We start from the raw sequence: 14,907 nt of genomic DNA, 5'->3' as shown, positions 1-14,907 counted from the left end.
CAATATACAGCCTTGATGTACTCCTTTCCCAATTTGGAATCAGTCTGTAGTTCCAAGTCCTTTTCTAACTGTTGCTTCTTGACCTGCATACAGGTTTCTCAGGAGGCAGGTCAGGTGGTCTGGTATTCCCATCTCTTGAAGAATTTTCCACAGATTGTTGTGATCACATATAGGCTTTAGGATAGTCAATGAAGCATAAGTTGATGTTTTTTTCTGGAATTCTCTTGATTTTTCTATGATCCAATGGATGTTGGCAATTTGGTCTCTGGTTCCTCTGCCTTTTCTAAATCCAACTTGTATATCTGTCTGTTCTCAGTTCATGTACTATTCAAGTCTAGCTTGCAGAATTTTGAGCATTACGTTGCTAGTGTGTGAAATGAGTGCAATTGTGTGGTAGTCTGAACATATTTTGGCATTGCTTTCTTTGGGATTGGAATGAAAACTGATCTTTTCCAGTCCTGTAGCCACTGCTGAGTTTTCCAAATTTGCATACTGAGTGCAGCACTTTCACAGCATCATCTATTAGGATTTTAAATAGCTCAACTGGAATTCCATCACCTCCACTAGCTTTGTTCATAGTGATGCTTCCTAAGGACCATTGACTTTACACTCCAGGATGCCTGGCTCTAGGTGAGTGATCAGACCATGGTGGTTACCTGAGTCATTAAGACCTTTTTTGTATAGTTCTTCTGTGTATTCTTGCCATCTCGTAATATTTTCAGTTCCTGTTAGGTTCCTACCATTTCTGTCCTTTATTGAGCCCATTTTTGCATGAAATATTCCCGTGGTATCTCTAATTTTCTTGAAGAGATCTTCAGTCTTTCCCATTCTGTTATTTTCCTTTATTTCTTTGAGTTGTTCTTTTGGAAGTCTTTCTTATCTCTCCTTGCTATTCTTTTGAATTCTGCATTCAGTTAAGTTTATCTTTCCTTTTCTCCTTTGCCTTTGAGACTATTTGAGACCAGTTATATGGGGCATCACTGACTTGATGGACATGGGTTTGAGTAAACTCCGGGAGTTGGTGATGGACAGTGAGGCCTGGCGTGCTGCAATTCATGGGGTCGCAAAGAGTCGGACACGACTGAGCGACTGAACTGAACTGAACCTATATGGGACAACGTGATCTAAAATATAACCATGTTAGTATTCCACATAACAATTAATAACATACATATTCTCATTCACTAATTACTCCAAAACTTCTCATAAGTATGAAGCTAGATGTTCTCTCCTTAAAGGACAGCAAAAAGGTGGTAGCCTTATGGAAAACGGGATTCATATATACACATTTATCACTTCAATTTGCAATGAGATTTGATATACACATTTTATTCTAAAATAACTCAGCAGTCAAGGTGAAAAAAAAAACCAAAACAATGTTACAGTGTAGTGTTTAAAAGTGAAAGTTCTTTAATGAGGCACATCTTGGTTTAATCCATGGTTCTACCACTTTCTATTTGTGTAAACTTGGGTAAATTGTAGGAGTAATAATAGTATCTAACCAAAATGGTCATTGAGAGAATTGAATGAGAGTGTGCCTGTAAAGATTGCCTTCACATAGTAGAGTTATTGCATATTAGCTCTTATAATTGTTTTTAATAACTTCCCTCTTTATCAATGACTATGACCCACAGAGATACAGCAAAGAAAATCAAGGTAAATCAAATAAAGGATTTAATATATCTTCCTATACAAACCATCTCTCACTTAGGGTAACATTCAGTTCAGTTCAGTCTTTCAGTCATGTCTGACTCTTTTTGACCCCATGCACTGCAGCATGTCAGGCCTCCTTGCCCTTGAGCAAACTCCTGGAGCTTGCTCTAATTCATATCCATCAAGTTGGTGATGCCATCCAGCTATCTCATCCTCTATCATCCCCTTCTCTTCCTGTCTTCAATCTTTCCCAACATCAGGGTCTTTTCCAATGAGTCAGTTCTTCTCATCAGGTGGCCAAAATATTGGAGCTTCAACTTCAGTATCAGTCCTTCCAAAGAATATTCAGGATGGATTTCCTTTAGGATGGACTGATTTGATCTCCTTGCAGTCCAAGAGACTCTCAAGAGTCTTCTCCAACACTACAGTTCAAAAGCATCAATTCTTTGGCACTCAGCTTTCTTTATGGTCCAACTCTCACATCCATACATGACTACTAGAAAAACCGTAGCTTTGACTAGATGGACCTTTGCTGGCAAACTAATGTCTCTGCTTTTTCTTTCGAGGAGCAAATGTCTTTTAATTTCATGGCTGACAAAACGTGGTCCAGTGGAGAAAGGAATGGCAAACCACTTCAGTATTCTTGCCTTGAGAACCCTGTGAACAGTATGAAAAGGTAACAATATCCTATTTAAGAGAGATCTGTCACAATTGACTTCTCTTAAACAGGTTACTTTACTGTTACAGGTTACATTACTTAAGTAATGTCTCAGTGACTTTAGAAGGTCAGACCATAAGGGAATTGAAAGTTGCCAAAATTTTTTAATTGATTCAGTTCAGTTGCAGAGTCAGTGTCTGATTCTTTGCGACCCCATGGACTGCAGCATGCCAGGCTTCCCAACTATCTATCACCAACTCCCAGAGCTTACTCAAACTCATGTCCATCGAGTTGGTGAGGCCATTCAACCATTTCATCCTCTGTCATCCTCTTCTCCTCCCACCTTCGATCATTCCCAGCATCAGGGTCTTTTCAAATGAGTCAGTTTTTTGCATCAGGTAGCCAAAGTATTGGAGTTTCAACTTCAGCATCAGTCCTTCCAAAGAATATTCAGGACTGATTTCCTTTAGGATGGACTAGTTGGATCTCCTTGCATTCTAAGGGACTCTCAAGAGTCTTTCAATACCACAGTTCAAAATCATCAATTCTTGGGCACTCAGCCTACTTTATAATCCAACTCTTACATCCATACATGACTACTGGAAAAATCAAAGCTTTGACCAGACAGACATTTGTTGGCAAAGTAATGTCTCTGCTTTTTAATGTGCTGTCTAGATTGGTTGCTTTTCTTCAAATCTCCATTTCACTTTGTCTGACAAGTTATTCCCACAGAGACTGCACAATTACAGTAAATCTTTTACTGTATTTGGAATGCATAATAACTTTGTTCATATCACATTATTCCTCTTAAAAATGGCATCTTGTACTGTCATGATGTTGCTTCTAGCTCTTTGTTTTGCCAAAGGTAACCCAAAAGCAAGATAATAGCAAATAAATCCTAAAGACAGGGATTGTAAAGACTTGCAGAGTTCCCTGTTCTCTGAGCATAACCAATTCTCTATTTACCGATAAGTAAAATATATCACAGAGTATCTCTCATCTGGCATAGTATGTAATCAGCATATCTTCTAAAAATACCTACCTTGTTTTAAACGGACTTTCAAAACTTCAACTTTAAAGTATCTCTCGCTTTTATCAAGTTTGGAATTTTTAACTAGTCTCAAGTTGACAGTCTTGCTGTTCCTCACTGTGCACACTGTTTGCTGAACCCAGGGCAGGCAAGACGGAGAGGGGAAGCTGGAAGAAACCTCAAGGAGTCATAGGAACTGCAGACATGTTTATTCTATAATGGTGGGTGTGCCAGCCATGGCAGCAGACACTGTATTCTCTCCTCTTGTGGTTGAGCCAGAGGACACAGCAATAATGTAGCCACAAGGGCTTTTTCAGGTGGAGCTTATATATGCTTACAGAACGAAAGTGGCCCATGGCCAAGCAGGTACATTGTGATGTGCATGTTCAGTGCTATAAGCGATCACAGCTGTTACATAACCATGCATCTAGGGAACATGATGCAAGAATGAAAGCCTGACCACTGCCATCTTGGCTAATTTGCTCTATCCCTACATTGACCTTTTTATTATCTTGTGCTTTATGAACATATTTATTTATGCTACTAGATACAATCCTGATCCTAGGTCATGCTGCAAAACTATCAAGAACAAAAATGAATGTTTGTTTCATTAATACTGATAAATATAAAGCAGCTGGGTATTTTTGTCGTATCTATCAGAATAACATTATACAGTTTTATTTTGTTGTTTAGTCACTAAGTCATGTCCGACTCTTGCGCCCCATAGGCTGTAGTCTGCCAGGCTCCTTTATCCATAAATTTGGGAAAATGTATTTGATTATAGACCATGAAATTAATTAAAGATAAATGACTAGAGAGTCAGAGAAAAGAAAATATAAATGATGAGATTTCCAGTTTTTATAATAGAAGATGTAAAAAATTACTCTTGTGTTAAAAGTACAAATTACGCTATATAAACATATGAAATACATGACTTATTTAATTTTTTCTTTGAAAAAAATTCTTCAAGTTTCCTGATTTCACAATTCTTAATCAAATTCATAAGACAACATGACAAAAATCACAAATGAGTTGCATAAATATTATCTTTGCATGGAGTGGAAAATATCTCTTCCTTATTTTTCACATCTCCATTCATCATTTGTGAGTCTTGGAATATAGTATTTCAGTATTAGGTCTTTTAACATTTGACTTAACAATAAGTAACTCTCTGACTCCCTATTCATCCCTGAAAGTAAGGATGACTCACAACTGGGTTGGAACCCTGCCTCTTTTCACTAAAAACACCTATGGGCATACTTTATTTTTCATTACTGCTCTAGAAATTGACCCAAAGAATATAGCAAGTTGATTTTTTAATCTGCTTACACGAATATGATTCCTGACAGTGAATTGAAGGAAAAACTAGTTCCTAAGCTGAAAATACCCAACCAAATACCAACTATTTGAAGATATTTTGAATCAAGACAGAGCCCTTAGCTTAGTGACAAACTAGATCTATGTCTTGTCTTTCCCTTGTCTCTCAGTTGCCCATTCATATTCTCAAGTTCAGTCTGAAAGAAAGCTTAAGACTTGGCTACAACCAACAGGATAGCTAGACAAGAAAGAAGACAAGGGCTTGCCTTTCACCTCTTCCTACAGTATCGCTATTCATCCTGCAAACTTCACTAACCAGCCACTCTTAAAAGAAAATTATGATAGTGAAAACATAAGGATATGCACAAACTAATGATGCAAGGCACTGATTTGTCTCATTTGCCAAGAGACTTTTAGATATTACTGAATCAGTTTTGCTGAAATATAGTGCATACTCTATTTTATTTTATTTTGCATACTCTATTTTAAACTTATTCCAAATGCTTCCCTTGCTTACCTCAGCTAATTACCTCAATCTAATTCAGCTTCATGTTTCTATCTCCCTCAAGCTTTTCCTAGATATGACTATTTTTCTTATATATGGAATAATTTTTTGCAGGCTGTGAAGTGAAATCAGACTATTTGGCTCAACTGATGTCATACCTTTATTATGTTGCAACATTTTCAGATGGGAAGAATCCATGGGGTTAATGTTAAATGTGTCCATTACTTTAGGGTTTAACTAGTAATGTTTTTCTCCTGGTACTTAATTCTTTTGGAAACACTCAAGCTTGAATGTTCTCAAAATTAAAAGATTTCCCTAGTTCATTTTTGGCCTACTTTGTTACTTGGCTTCACTTTACATGTTCTCATTTTTGGACTTGTTATTCTCTGTGGACACGGTCTTTGACATCCATCTTCCCTTTAGCAATCAAAACATTATATAACCTGAAAAACTCATACCATAACCTATTCATGTTTCTAACTTTTGTTGTAAGAATTGCATGGATGGACCAAGTGCATTATGTAACCATTGTTTTATTTCTTTCTTTTCAAGTAACTGCAAGTCTCATTTTCTAGTATCTTTCTAGAATATTTTTAGATTCCATCTGTTCACATTCACTTTTTTAAAAGGTTCCTATTGCCATTGTTTCTATTGTAAAACAATAATTGCCAAGTCCTATCCATAAAGTCACATCTATAAGTCACAGCTTTTTCAATAGCTTAAAAAGATGGAATAGATGCCTCTTGCTCAGAATTATTTGAATACATTTTATAACTTTCTGCTTTTCCTGATTTACCCAGTTCCCAAGAATATGTTCATGCTGTTAATATTAAATGATTTCTTATTTATTCAGGGATTTATTGTTTACTTACTTGGCCAAGGGTGAGAAGAATGTAGAGCACTGTGGCAAATGTTACCTTATCATATCTGTACAAATAAAATTATCTTGTTCTGAAACAAGTTTAAAAACATATCAGATATTTGGCAACGCACCCCAGGATCCTCACTTGCTACTGAACTAATCTAATGAAGTCTCCTCTTTCAAACAGAAAACACGGCTCAGAAAATTCTTATTAGCCTCTACAATTAGCCTTTGCTAATTCTTTAGTTGGTGTCAAGGATTTAAAGGACAAAGTCTGGAGCCTCTTTCAGGTGTTTCAACTGATACATTTTGGCACTATATCAAGTACACAATTTTCTGGGAACAGTGAGGAGTCAATCAGTGACTACTTTAGGAAGCTCATCCTAAGTTATGTGGAAGTAACTTCAGGATAAATGGCAGGAAGTGGTGTTATCCTGGCGACTGGATTGCTTTGCATTCCTAAGGTTCAGAAGATGGGCACGGAAGCTGGGGTAGGAGGGCCTGGAGGGTTCCCTTACTTCATGTGTCCTCTAAGGCCTGCTTGCAACACACTTTGCGAGTCAAATTGGAGGAAGGGGGCAGTTTGGATCTAAACTGTATTTTCAAGGTAATTAGGGGAAATTGGTCATTAAAATTTTATTTCTGTTATTTCACTGCTTTCTTTCATAATCCTTTCCTTTAATTCTCCTTTTCAGGTGCCCAAATGATCACATTCCCGTTCCCAGTGGTAAAATGCTTGTGGAAGTAGAAGACGGATGGCGTGGTGCTTGAACTTGGAGTCAGACTCTCTGGTAACAGAATCCTAGCGTCCTCCGGCTGCAGAGGATCTTGAATGGCGATTCAAATTCTCGCTAAGCGGGAGATGTCCTAAGGCGAACACCTGGCCCTTTCCCGGCCTTTGTTGTCAGTCAATATCCCGCCTCTCTTATACTCACCTGATTTCTGGATCGTGATTTCAGAAGCCTGGCTCTGTAGATACTTCAGAGTGATTTCCTTCCGGCGCAGCCACTTAGCGGATGATTTTGTTGTGGATTTGAAAGCACAGAAGCTCATCGACCTCAAACACATTTATTGAAGAACGACTGAATGCCTGGCGATGAAGACTTAGCGGAAAACCCGACAACGGACCTGCTCTCCGGGAGGGACCTTGCATTCTGGTGGGGTTGCCGTCTTTCTCAACGCTCGCACTGGGCCGTGCCAGCTCTATCCAAGGACGGCTTGAAGTTCACTATTCGGGCAAAGGGGTCCACAGCTTTCCAACGGATCGCTGTAATCCGACCTCAGCTCTCCTCTGACAAAATCTGAAGTAATATAAACTGCAGAGCGGCGAACAGCGAAGGAGTACGCAGATTGGCGGAGGGGGGAGAGGGAAGAGAAGGAGCTGGGGGAACTGGGGAGAGGGGGATCCACTGGAGGTGGCGTCTATTCGCGTCAATACGGCAGAATCAGGGGACCTAGTCGGAGCCAGAAAACTTCAAGCCAAACAAACTCTGAGATCACTCCCCCTCACCCCTTCCTCTCCCCTCCGACGAACCGTCGCAGCTAGAGCACTGTCCCAGTGGTAGCTCGGGGGAGCAGGGGGCTCGGAGAAGGTGGACCCCGCATTCGTGCCCCCTTCTCCCCCATCCCCACCATGGGCTTTGCCCTGGAGCGCTTCGCCGAATCGGTGGACCCAGATTTCCAGTGCAGAGTGTGCGGCCAGGTGCTGGAGGAGCCCCTGTGCACGCCGTGCGGGCACGTCTTCTGCGCCCGCTGTCTGCTGCCCTGGGCGGCGCGGCGGCGCCGGTGCCCGCTGCAGTGCCGGCCCCTGGCGCCGGGCGAACTGTACCGGGTGCTGCCTCTGCGCAGCCTCGTCCAGAAGCTGCGGATCCAGTGCGACTACCGCCCCCGCGGCTGCGGCCGCTCCGTGCAGCTGAGCGAGCTGGCGGCGCACGTCGAACGCTGCGACTTCGGCCCTGCCCGCCGCCGCCACCCGGGCAGCGTTTCCCGGCCAGACGGTCCAGGCAGTGGGGACCGGTCGGTGCGGGGGAGCTGCCGCTCAGCGCCCGGGATCCGCCGCGGCGGGGGCGGGGGCGCACGCGGGGGGTCGCCGGGCGTCAGCGGCCGGAGCAGTAGGGCGCCCGGGCCTCGGGTCTGGAGGCGGCGCGAGAAGGCTCTGCTAGCGCAGCTCTGGGAGCTGCGGGGCGAGGTGCGGCTCACCGCCCGCAGGTACCAGGAGAAGTTGACCCAGTACATGGCTCACGTCCGCAACTTCGTCAGGGACCTGGGTGGCGGCCACGACCTGGTAAGCGCTGAGGGATGGGGCGCCGGGGAATGATCCATCGGGGTGGAAAGGGGAACGGTGCTTTCTGGCACTCAAGATTCCTTTGCAAGGTGCCATCCTTCCGCATGCAGTAGGAAGCATCCACCGCTCTGATCATCCAACACTCTTAAAGATGTTGTGTTTTAGTATTGTAGTCAGCGAAGACTCTTCCCTTTCCCTTACACTGGGACTGGAAGAAGTAAACAGCTTCAATTCCAACTTTTCGGTGGAGAAGGAGGAATTAATAAAACTCATTTTCCCACCAGATCCTTGCTCCACATCTTTCACTCTCCTGCCCTAGCCTCTCCTTTTTTTTTTTTTTTTTTTTTTTTTGCACCTTTGGCCTTTGCCTGAAGCCAGTTTGAGGAGGAAAGCCAGGAAACGAGGACCTCTCTGACTCTGCCTCCCCTCTGCGCTGGCGAGCATCCCAGGGCGTCAGTCAGCCTCACACCTTTAGGTCTGAATGACTTGGTTTCTACCAAACCGCCGGTATCAGCCACCTTCTACTCAGCACAGGGACTCTGAGGGATGCGGGAAAACAGGACCACTTGGAGTTAAGAAATGAAGAGATGAGATTTCTTAGACCGGGTTATTTTCATCACCCTAACCGTCCCTAACTAGTCCTTATGTGCTTCCGGATTTCATTACTAGCGGAATGTTGCGCGTGTGAGTGTGAGACTTGGGGAACCAAGTCAGGAGCTCACATCCATCTGCGCTCAGACTAGCCCGATGAGCTCCTGAGCTGTTTCATTTCTTTGTCGAGGTTTCTGGCCTTGAACTGTGTTCCTGGACTTGCCCACTTTCCGACCAAATAAACAAGCCTCCTTGCAGCGGCTGGTGAGAAGAGGCCTGTTTATAAAGCTGTTCCTTTTCTGAACGACTTCTGCACAGTGTTTGACATTGTTGGTCGCTGCCATGGTGAGCAGAGATTTAGCAGAACTTACACTCCGTTCAAGGAGCTGTTTTCATTCCCCAGCCTCCTGGGGAGGAGCAACCCAGGAGGATGCCCATCTGGGACTGCTTTGCACTGCCTCCAGCTCAGGGACCAAGTTTAGAAGCTTCTGTCCTTGAACCTAAAAAAGGATAATTGAAGGATGAGGGGGTGTGCTGTATCTAGTCTGATAACCAGAAGTACACCCTATTAAAAGATTGAATTCTATTACATTTCTTTCTCTATTGTATCTACATCTAGTTAAATTTGTAAAATGGGAAGACCAGGGAGAAGCACAGAATTATGGTCTGTAATACTGGTTAAGGGTGCAAGGTCTTGGGGAAGCAATGGTTGGTGGAAAGGAGCAAGGCTAGATTATATGACAGAGAAGTCCATGCACCAAGTCAGGCTGTGGTTGTGAGAAGTGAGGAAGAACTGAGCGAGATCTGTATCTACTTACCAAACTAAGGGAGATCTGTAGACTACCAAAAGGCTTCTCTATGCTGCTCAGAAATATTTTGCCTCTACCAGTAGGGGCTGCTGTGCACACTGCCTGGGAAAAGCTCCTGAGAAAAAGTGGTGATGATGGCAGTAGTGGTGATGAGGTTTATGGAAATTCATCATTCCAGAGTAATTACCAAACGTGTAATTTCCTCGGGTAGTTAATAATATCCATAACCATGAATAAAACTCATAGGCTTGTACTATTTCATCTTATGTTTAAATTGGTCTTTATTAATAATCAGATATTGTAGATATAATTCCTATTTGTGTAACTATTATTTGTCCATCAGGAAAGCAATGCATACTACTTTAGTTAATACAAATCCTCTCCTCTTTTTAAAATTCTGCAAAACCAAATAAAACACCACTTAAAATTAGGATTACTATAACCTACAAGACCCTGTATTTCAATAGCAATCTGAATATTACTGTTGAAAGAAACTTATAAATAATAGATTATATATATAAATTTTTAAATACCCTTTACATCCCTCAAGACTTTCCAAAGTGAAATTTTTACATAAAATAATTCTTAGATTATTTAACAATTTACTTTACTCATCTATAATGGAGAGGAAAAGCACAGATACCTGTAGAGTTGAATCAGAAATCTATTTTAAATTACAGTGGGCTCAGAATTAGATGCTACATTAGGATAAAAGCTGCATGTGTAAAAATGCACAGCCATTTAGCCATTTTTGGAAATAGTTATTTTTCTTACATCCATGGTTGTTCCTTCAAATGCATACTTTCAGTTTAAATTTAGAAATTAATCTTTAAATTTAGAAATAAAATCTCAAGAAATTAATCTTGAGAATTCAGCCATCCTTACCTTTAAAACTTTAAGATTTTCTCTTTTCCAAATTTAATTTTTTTACTTTAAAGAAATTTTTGTAGCATTTGCTTTTTTTCTTTCACATATTTAACTAGTTAGTTATTTTATCCCTTTTCTTGTAGGAAGGAGAACATAAACCACTCACTATTGTATTAGAAAGAGAAAATGACACTTTGGGATTCAATATTATAGGAGGTCGACCAAATCAGGTAACTGATCTTGTTAATGCATATCTCGTTCCTTGTTTATAAAATAATAGAAGACTTAGCTTTCATTTGTGGATTTTGAGTAAAAAAAAAAAAAAGGTGGTTTATTCTTTAAAATACTGTTTGTCTAAAAAAAATAAAAAATAAAATAAAATACTGTTTGTCATCAAGTATCAGATTTCTTAATCACAAATATTACAGTGTAAATATTCCAGAACATGGTGAGAATTTTTTGAGAAAAATAAGACAAAACAACAGTTAACTTTGATACTTAAAAAAAAAAAAAAAAAAGTGTACATTTCACATTTTGTCTACATTGTATAGCCCTGTTGGCAACTTTCTTGAATAAGTCTATTTCACAAAAATATATAGGCAATTTCTGCTTGATAATCTTAGGTGTATTACCTGCTCAAAACTCTTATTTATTATGTCAAATTGATCAATTTTCAGATGCTAACACAGACCAGTAAGTTTATCTCGAATGAATGAAGAGTTAAAATGAGTTGAAATAAGGGATAGTTGTTTTCACAGTTTCATAGAAAATGCCATGCTTAGAAAAGATAGTTGATTTGACATATTTTTGACTCCCCAAATCAAATCCTTTATTTAATTGAAGGAATACTTTTTTCTACACTGATGCAATTGTTTTCAAAATGCATGAGTTTATAAACTCATAATAAATACTGTAGCTGCAAAGTTCTTTCTTATCCTTCAAATACTACATCAGCTTAATTTTCATCCTCTCTAGGAGAGGTGACGAAGGTTTGAAAAAGTCATATTCTTTCAATTTCCCAAATCAGCTGTCGTGAAAGTTTTGTGTCCTGCATTGCAGATGTTGTCCATGGAAACTGAACACTGTTGGCCATATGCTGTGTTCAGGCCAGGGTGGCAATGACACATTTCCTCCTTTTATTTAGCATTTTGAAAACCTAGCAACTAATGACCGCTACGCTTCTGTTTCTAGAAGCGTTCCCTTTTATTATGAAAAGGTAGAAAGTCTTTTTAGGATATCACTTTGTTTTTTTTCCCCTAAGTAATATTTTTTAAGTGTTAGTTAGGTGTTTGGCATTTAGATAAAACTGGACATTTTCAAGAGCCTCTTAAAATTCATGTTAAAGAAGGCTAATAAAGGATAAATGATTTTATTTAACCTGCCAGAAAGTGAAATGACATTTAGAATTATATATTTTTATAGGATGTTGGGCATTTTCCCTAAATGAGTTTTGCAATGTAATTGGTTTTCTGTGACTTACTAAAATGCTCTCTATGTATGATACTGACTATGTGTTTGAGGTTTAACTTATAATCAGACTCACTGAATCCATTCCAGGAAGCCACTGAAATTTGGAGTTGATCTTTTAGAATTTTACACTCGAGTAAGTGGTTTCCCCTGTGAATAGATATAGTCAGAGCTATATTTCCAAATGTGTCCCATTGTGAGGATAAGTTATATTTTGAGAATTATGACCACCACTCAAACCAATTATCTAGTGAGACTGGATATGCTTTTCATTTCCTTTAACTTAGAGTCCTTTTAATTGCTACACCTCTTATAAACGATACATAGAGGCCCACTGTTATCACTTTATACACGGCTTTCCTCACAGTTTTCATGTCAGTTCAGTTCAGTTCAGTTGCTCAGTCGTGTCCGACTGTTTGCGACCCCATGAACCACAGCACACCAGGCTTCCCTGTCCATCACCAACTCCCGGAGTCCACCCAAACCCATGTCCATTGACTCAGTGATGCTATCCAACCATCTCATCCTCTGTCATCCCCTTCTCCTCCTGCCCTCAATCTTTCGAAGCATCAGGGTCTTTTTAAATGAGTCAGCTCTTCACATCAGGTGGCCAAAGTATTGGAGTTTCAGCTTCAGCATCAGTCCTTCCAATGAACACCCAGGACTGATCTCCTTTAGGATGGACTGGTTGGATCTCCTTGCAGTCCAAGGGACTCTCAAGAGTCTTTTCCAACACCACAATTCAAACCATCAATTCTTTGGTGCTCAGCTTTCGTTGTAGTCCAACTCTCACATCCATACATGACCACTGGAAAAACCATAGCCTTGACCAGATGGACCTTTGTTGGCAAAAAATGACTCTGCTTTTTAATATGCTGTCTAGGTTGGTCATAACTTTCCTTCCAAGGAGCAAGTGTCTTAATTTCATGGCTGCAGTCACCATCTGCAGTGATTTTGGAGCCCAGAAAGATAAAGTCAGCCACTGTTTCCACTATTTCCCCATCTATTTGCCATGAAGTGATGGAACCAGATGCCATGATCTTAGTTTTCTGAATGTTGAGCTTTAAGCCAACTTTTTCACTCTCCTCTTTCACTTTCATCAAGAGGCTCTTTAGTTCTTCTTCACTTTCTGCCATAAGGGTGATGTCATCTGCATATCTGAGGTTACTGATATTTCTCCAGGCAATCTTGATTCCAGCTTGTGCTTCTTCCAGCCCAGCGTTTCTCATGATGTACTCCGCGTATAAGTTAAATAAGCAGGGTGACAATATACAGCCTTGACATACTCCTTTCCCTATTTGGAACCAGTCTGTTGTTCCACATCCAGTTCTAACTGTTGCTTCCTGACCTGATACAGATTTCTCAAGTGGCAGGTCAGGTGGTCTGATATTCCCATCTCTTTCAGAATTTTCCACAGTTTATTGTGATACACACAGTCAAAGGCTTTGGCACAGTCAATAAAGCAGAAATAAATGTTTTTCTGGAACTCTCTTGATTTTTCAATGATCCGGCGGATGTTGGCAGTTTGATCTCTGGTTCCTCTGCCTTTTCTAAAACCAGTTTAAACATCTGGAAGTTCACGTATTGCTGAAGCTTGGCTTGGAGAATTTTGAGCATTACTTTACTAGCATGTGAGATGAGTACAATTGTGCGGTAGTTTGAGCATTCTTTGGGATTGCCTGTCTTTGGGATTGGAATGAAAACTGACCTTTTCCAGTTCTGTGGCCACTGCTGAGCTTTGCAAATTTGCTGGCATCTTGAGTGCAGCACTTTCACAGCATCATCTTTTAGGATTTGAAATAGCTCAACTGGAATTCTATCACCTCCACTAGCTTTGTTTGTAGTGATGCTTCCTAAGGCACACTTGACTTCACATTCCACTCAAAAATGGAGGTAAATAGATAATCTTGTCAAAGATGTGGGATTCCTTCACTAAAGCTGCCATCTTGATTAATGACTAGGTGTTAAGTAAGTTATAGTTCAATATCAACTCTCCATTTTAGAAAGAGAGTTGCATGTTTAGGGAGGTTTGACAATGTTGCATTTACTAAATTGCTTTTTTATCTAGCTTAAAATTTCATTCACATCTTTCTCACTGCTAACGGTTTTATTTTTAATAGAATCATCAAGAAGAAACACCAATGGAAGGCATTTATGTTTCAAAAATTTTGAAAAATGGACCTGCTGATAGAGCAGATGGCCTGGAAGTTCATGACAAAATCATTGAGGTAAGACAATAGTAAAATACAAATAGGATTTGTGAAAGAATATTTGGACATTTTAAATTTCCAAACGTACTGCTTTTCCTAGGTGTGGTACTTATTAAAGTGTATATCTCACAATAGTATTTAAGTAACGTATTTAATTATTGGATATTTTACTAGAAGAATGAATCACCCAACATTTCTAGATGTGTTAATGAATGTCTCCATTTTAAAAAATTGCCTGTCCCCATGAATTTTAAAGATGATTGTGTGATTATCTAAAGGGTTGGTTTTTTATGACATCTCAAAAAGTATGATAAATCTCTCCTGAAGAACATTTTTGATGAGTAAATATTACTATCTTTAAACTTGTAATTGGTAAGTTATGTGTAGAGTTTGAAATTTTTTATAATTCCTTATATAATTGCCTTTTTACCATTTCTTAATTTAATATGGTTATCTTGTTCATATTTTACATGAAAAAAAAAGAAGCAGCTTATTTTTCTTATTGCAAAAACTTGTTGGAAACTATTTTTTCTTCTGTATGTTATGTCTGTATTATTTGTATGTAGGGTTGATGAAGTAAACACTTACAAGTTAGTGAAATCTGAGTTGTGGTTATGGAATTTAAGGTCACTGCCATTTACTGACTCAGTGCTT

The 14,907-nt window shown here is 39.8% G+C and overlaps 2 protein-coding genes across 2 annotated transcripts in view; one reads left to right on the top strand and one right to left on the bottom strand.

Moving 5' to 3' along the window:
* Positions 1-7,078, bottom strand: part of LOC133043309 (large ribosomal subunit protein P1-like) — a 50,709-nt gene extending 43,631 nt beyond the window's left edge. The window contains exons 1-2 of the mRNA XM_061124141.1: positions 6,961-7,078; positions 6,737-6,852 (exon numbers count right to left, since the gene is read on the bottom strand). Coding sequence (XP_060980124.1) covers positions 6,737-6,852; positions 6,961-7,078 — 234 coding nt within the window. The remainder of the gene's footprint in view (positions 1-6,736; positions 6,853-6,960) is intronic.
* A 488-nt stretch (positions 7,079-7,566) lies between these two features.
* The window catches only part of PDZRN4 (PDZ domain containing ring finger 4), a 398,606-nt gene continuing 391,265 nt past the window's right edge, over positions 7,567-14,907 (top strand). Inside the window, exons 1-3 of the mRNA XM_061129809.1 lie at positions 7,567-8,309; positions 10,720-10,806; positions 14,164-14,271. Coding sequence (XP_060985792.1) covers positions 7,659-8,309; positions 10,720-10,806; positions 14,164-14,271 — 846 coding nt within the window. The 5' untranslated portion in view covers positions 7,567-7,658. The remainder of the gene's footprint in view (positions 8,310-10,719; positions 10,807-14,163; positions 14,272-14,907) is intronic.

The sequence above is a fragment of the Dama dama genome, chromosome 3, assembly GCF_033118175.1.
Source record: "Dama dama isolate Ldn47 chromosome 3, ASM3311817v1, whole genome shotgun sequence".
NCBI lineage: Eukaryota > Metazoa > Chordata > Mammalia > Artiodactyla > Cervidae > Dama > Dama dama.
The sequence above is the reverse complement of the archived record's forward strand: the minus strand, read 5'-3'. Positions and strand labels throughout refer to the sequence as shown.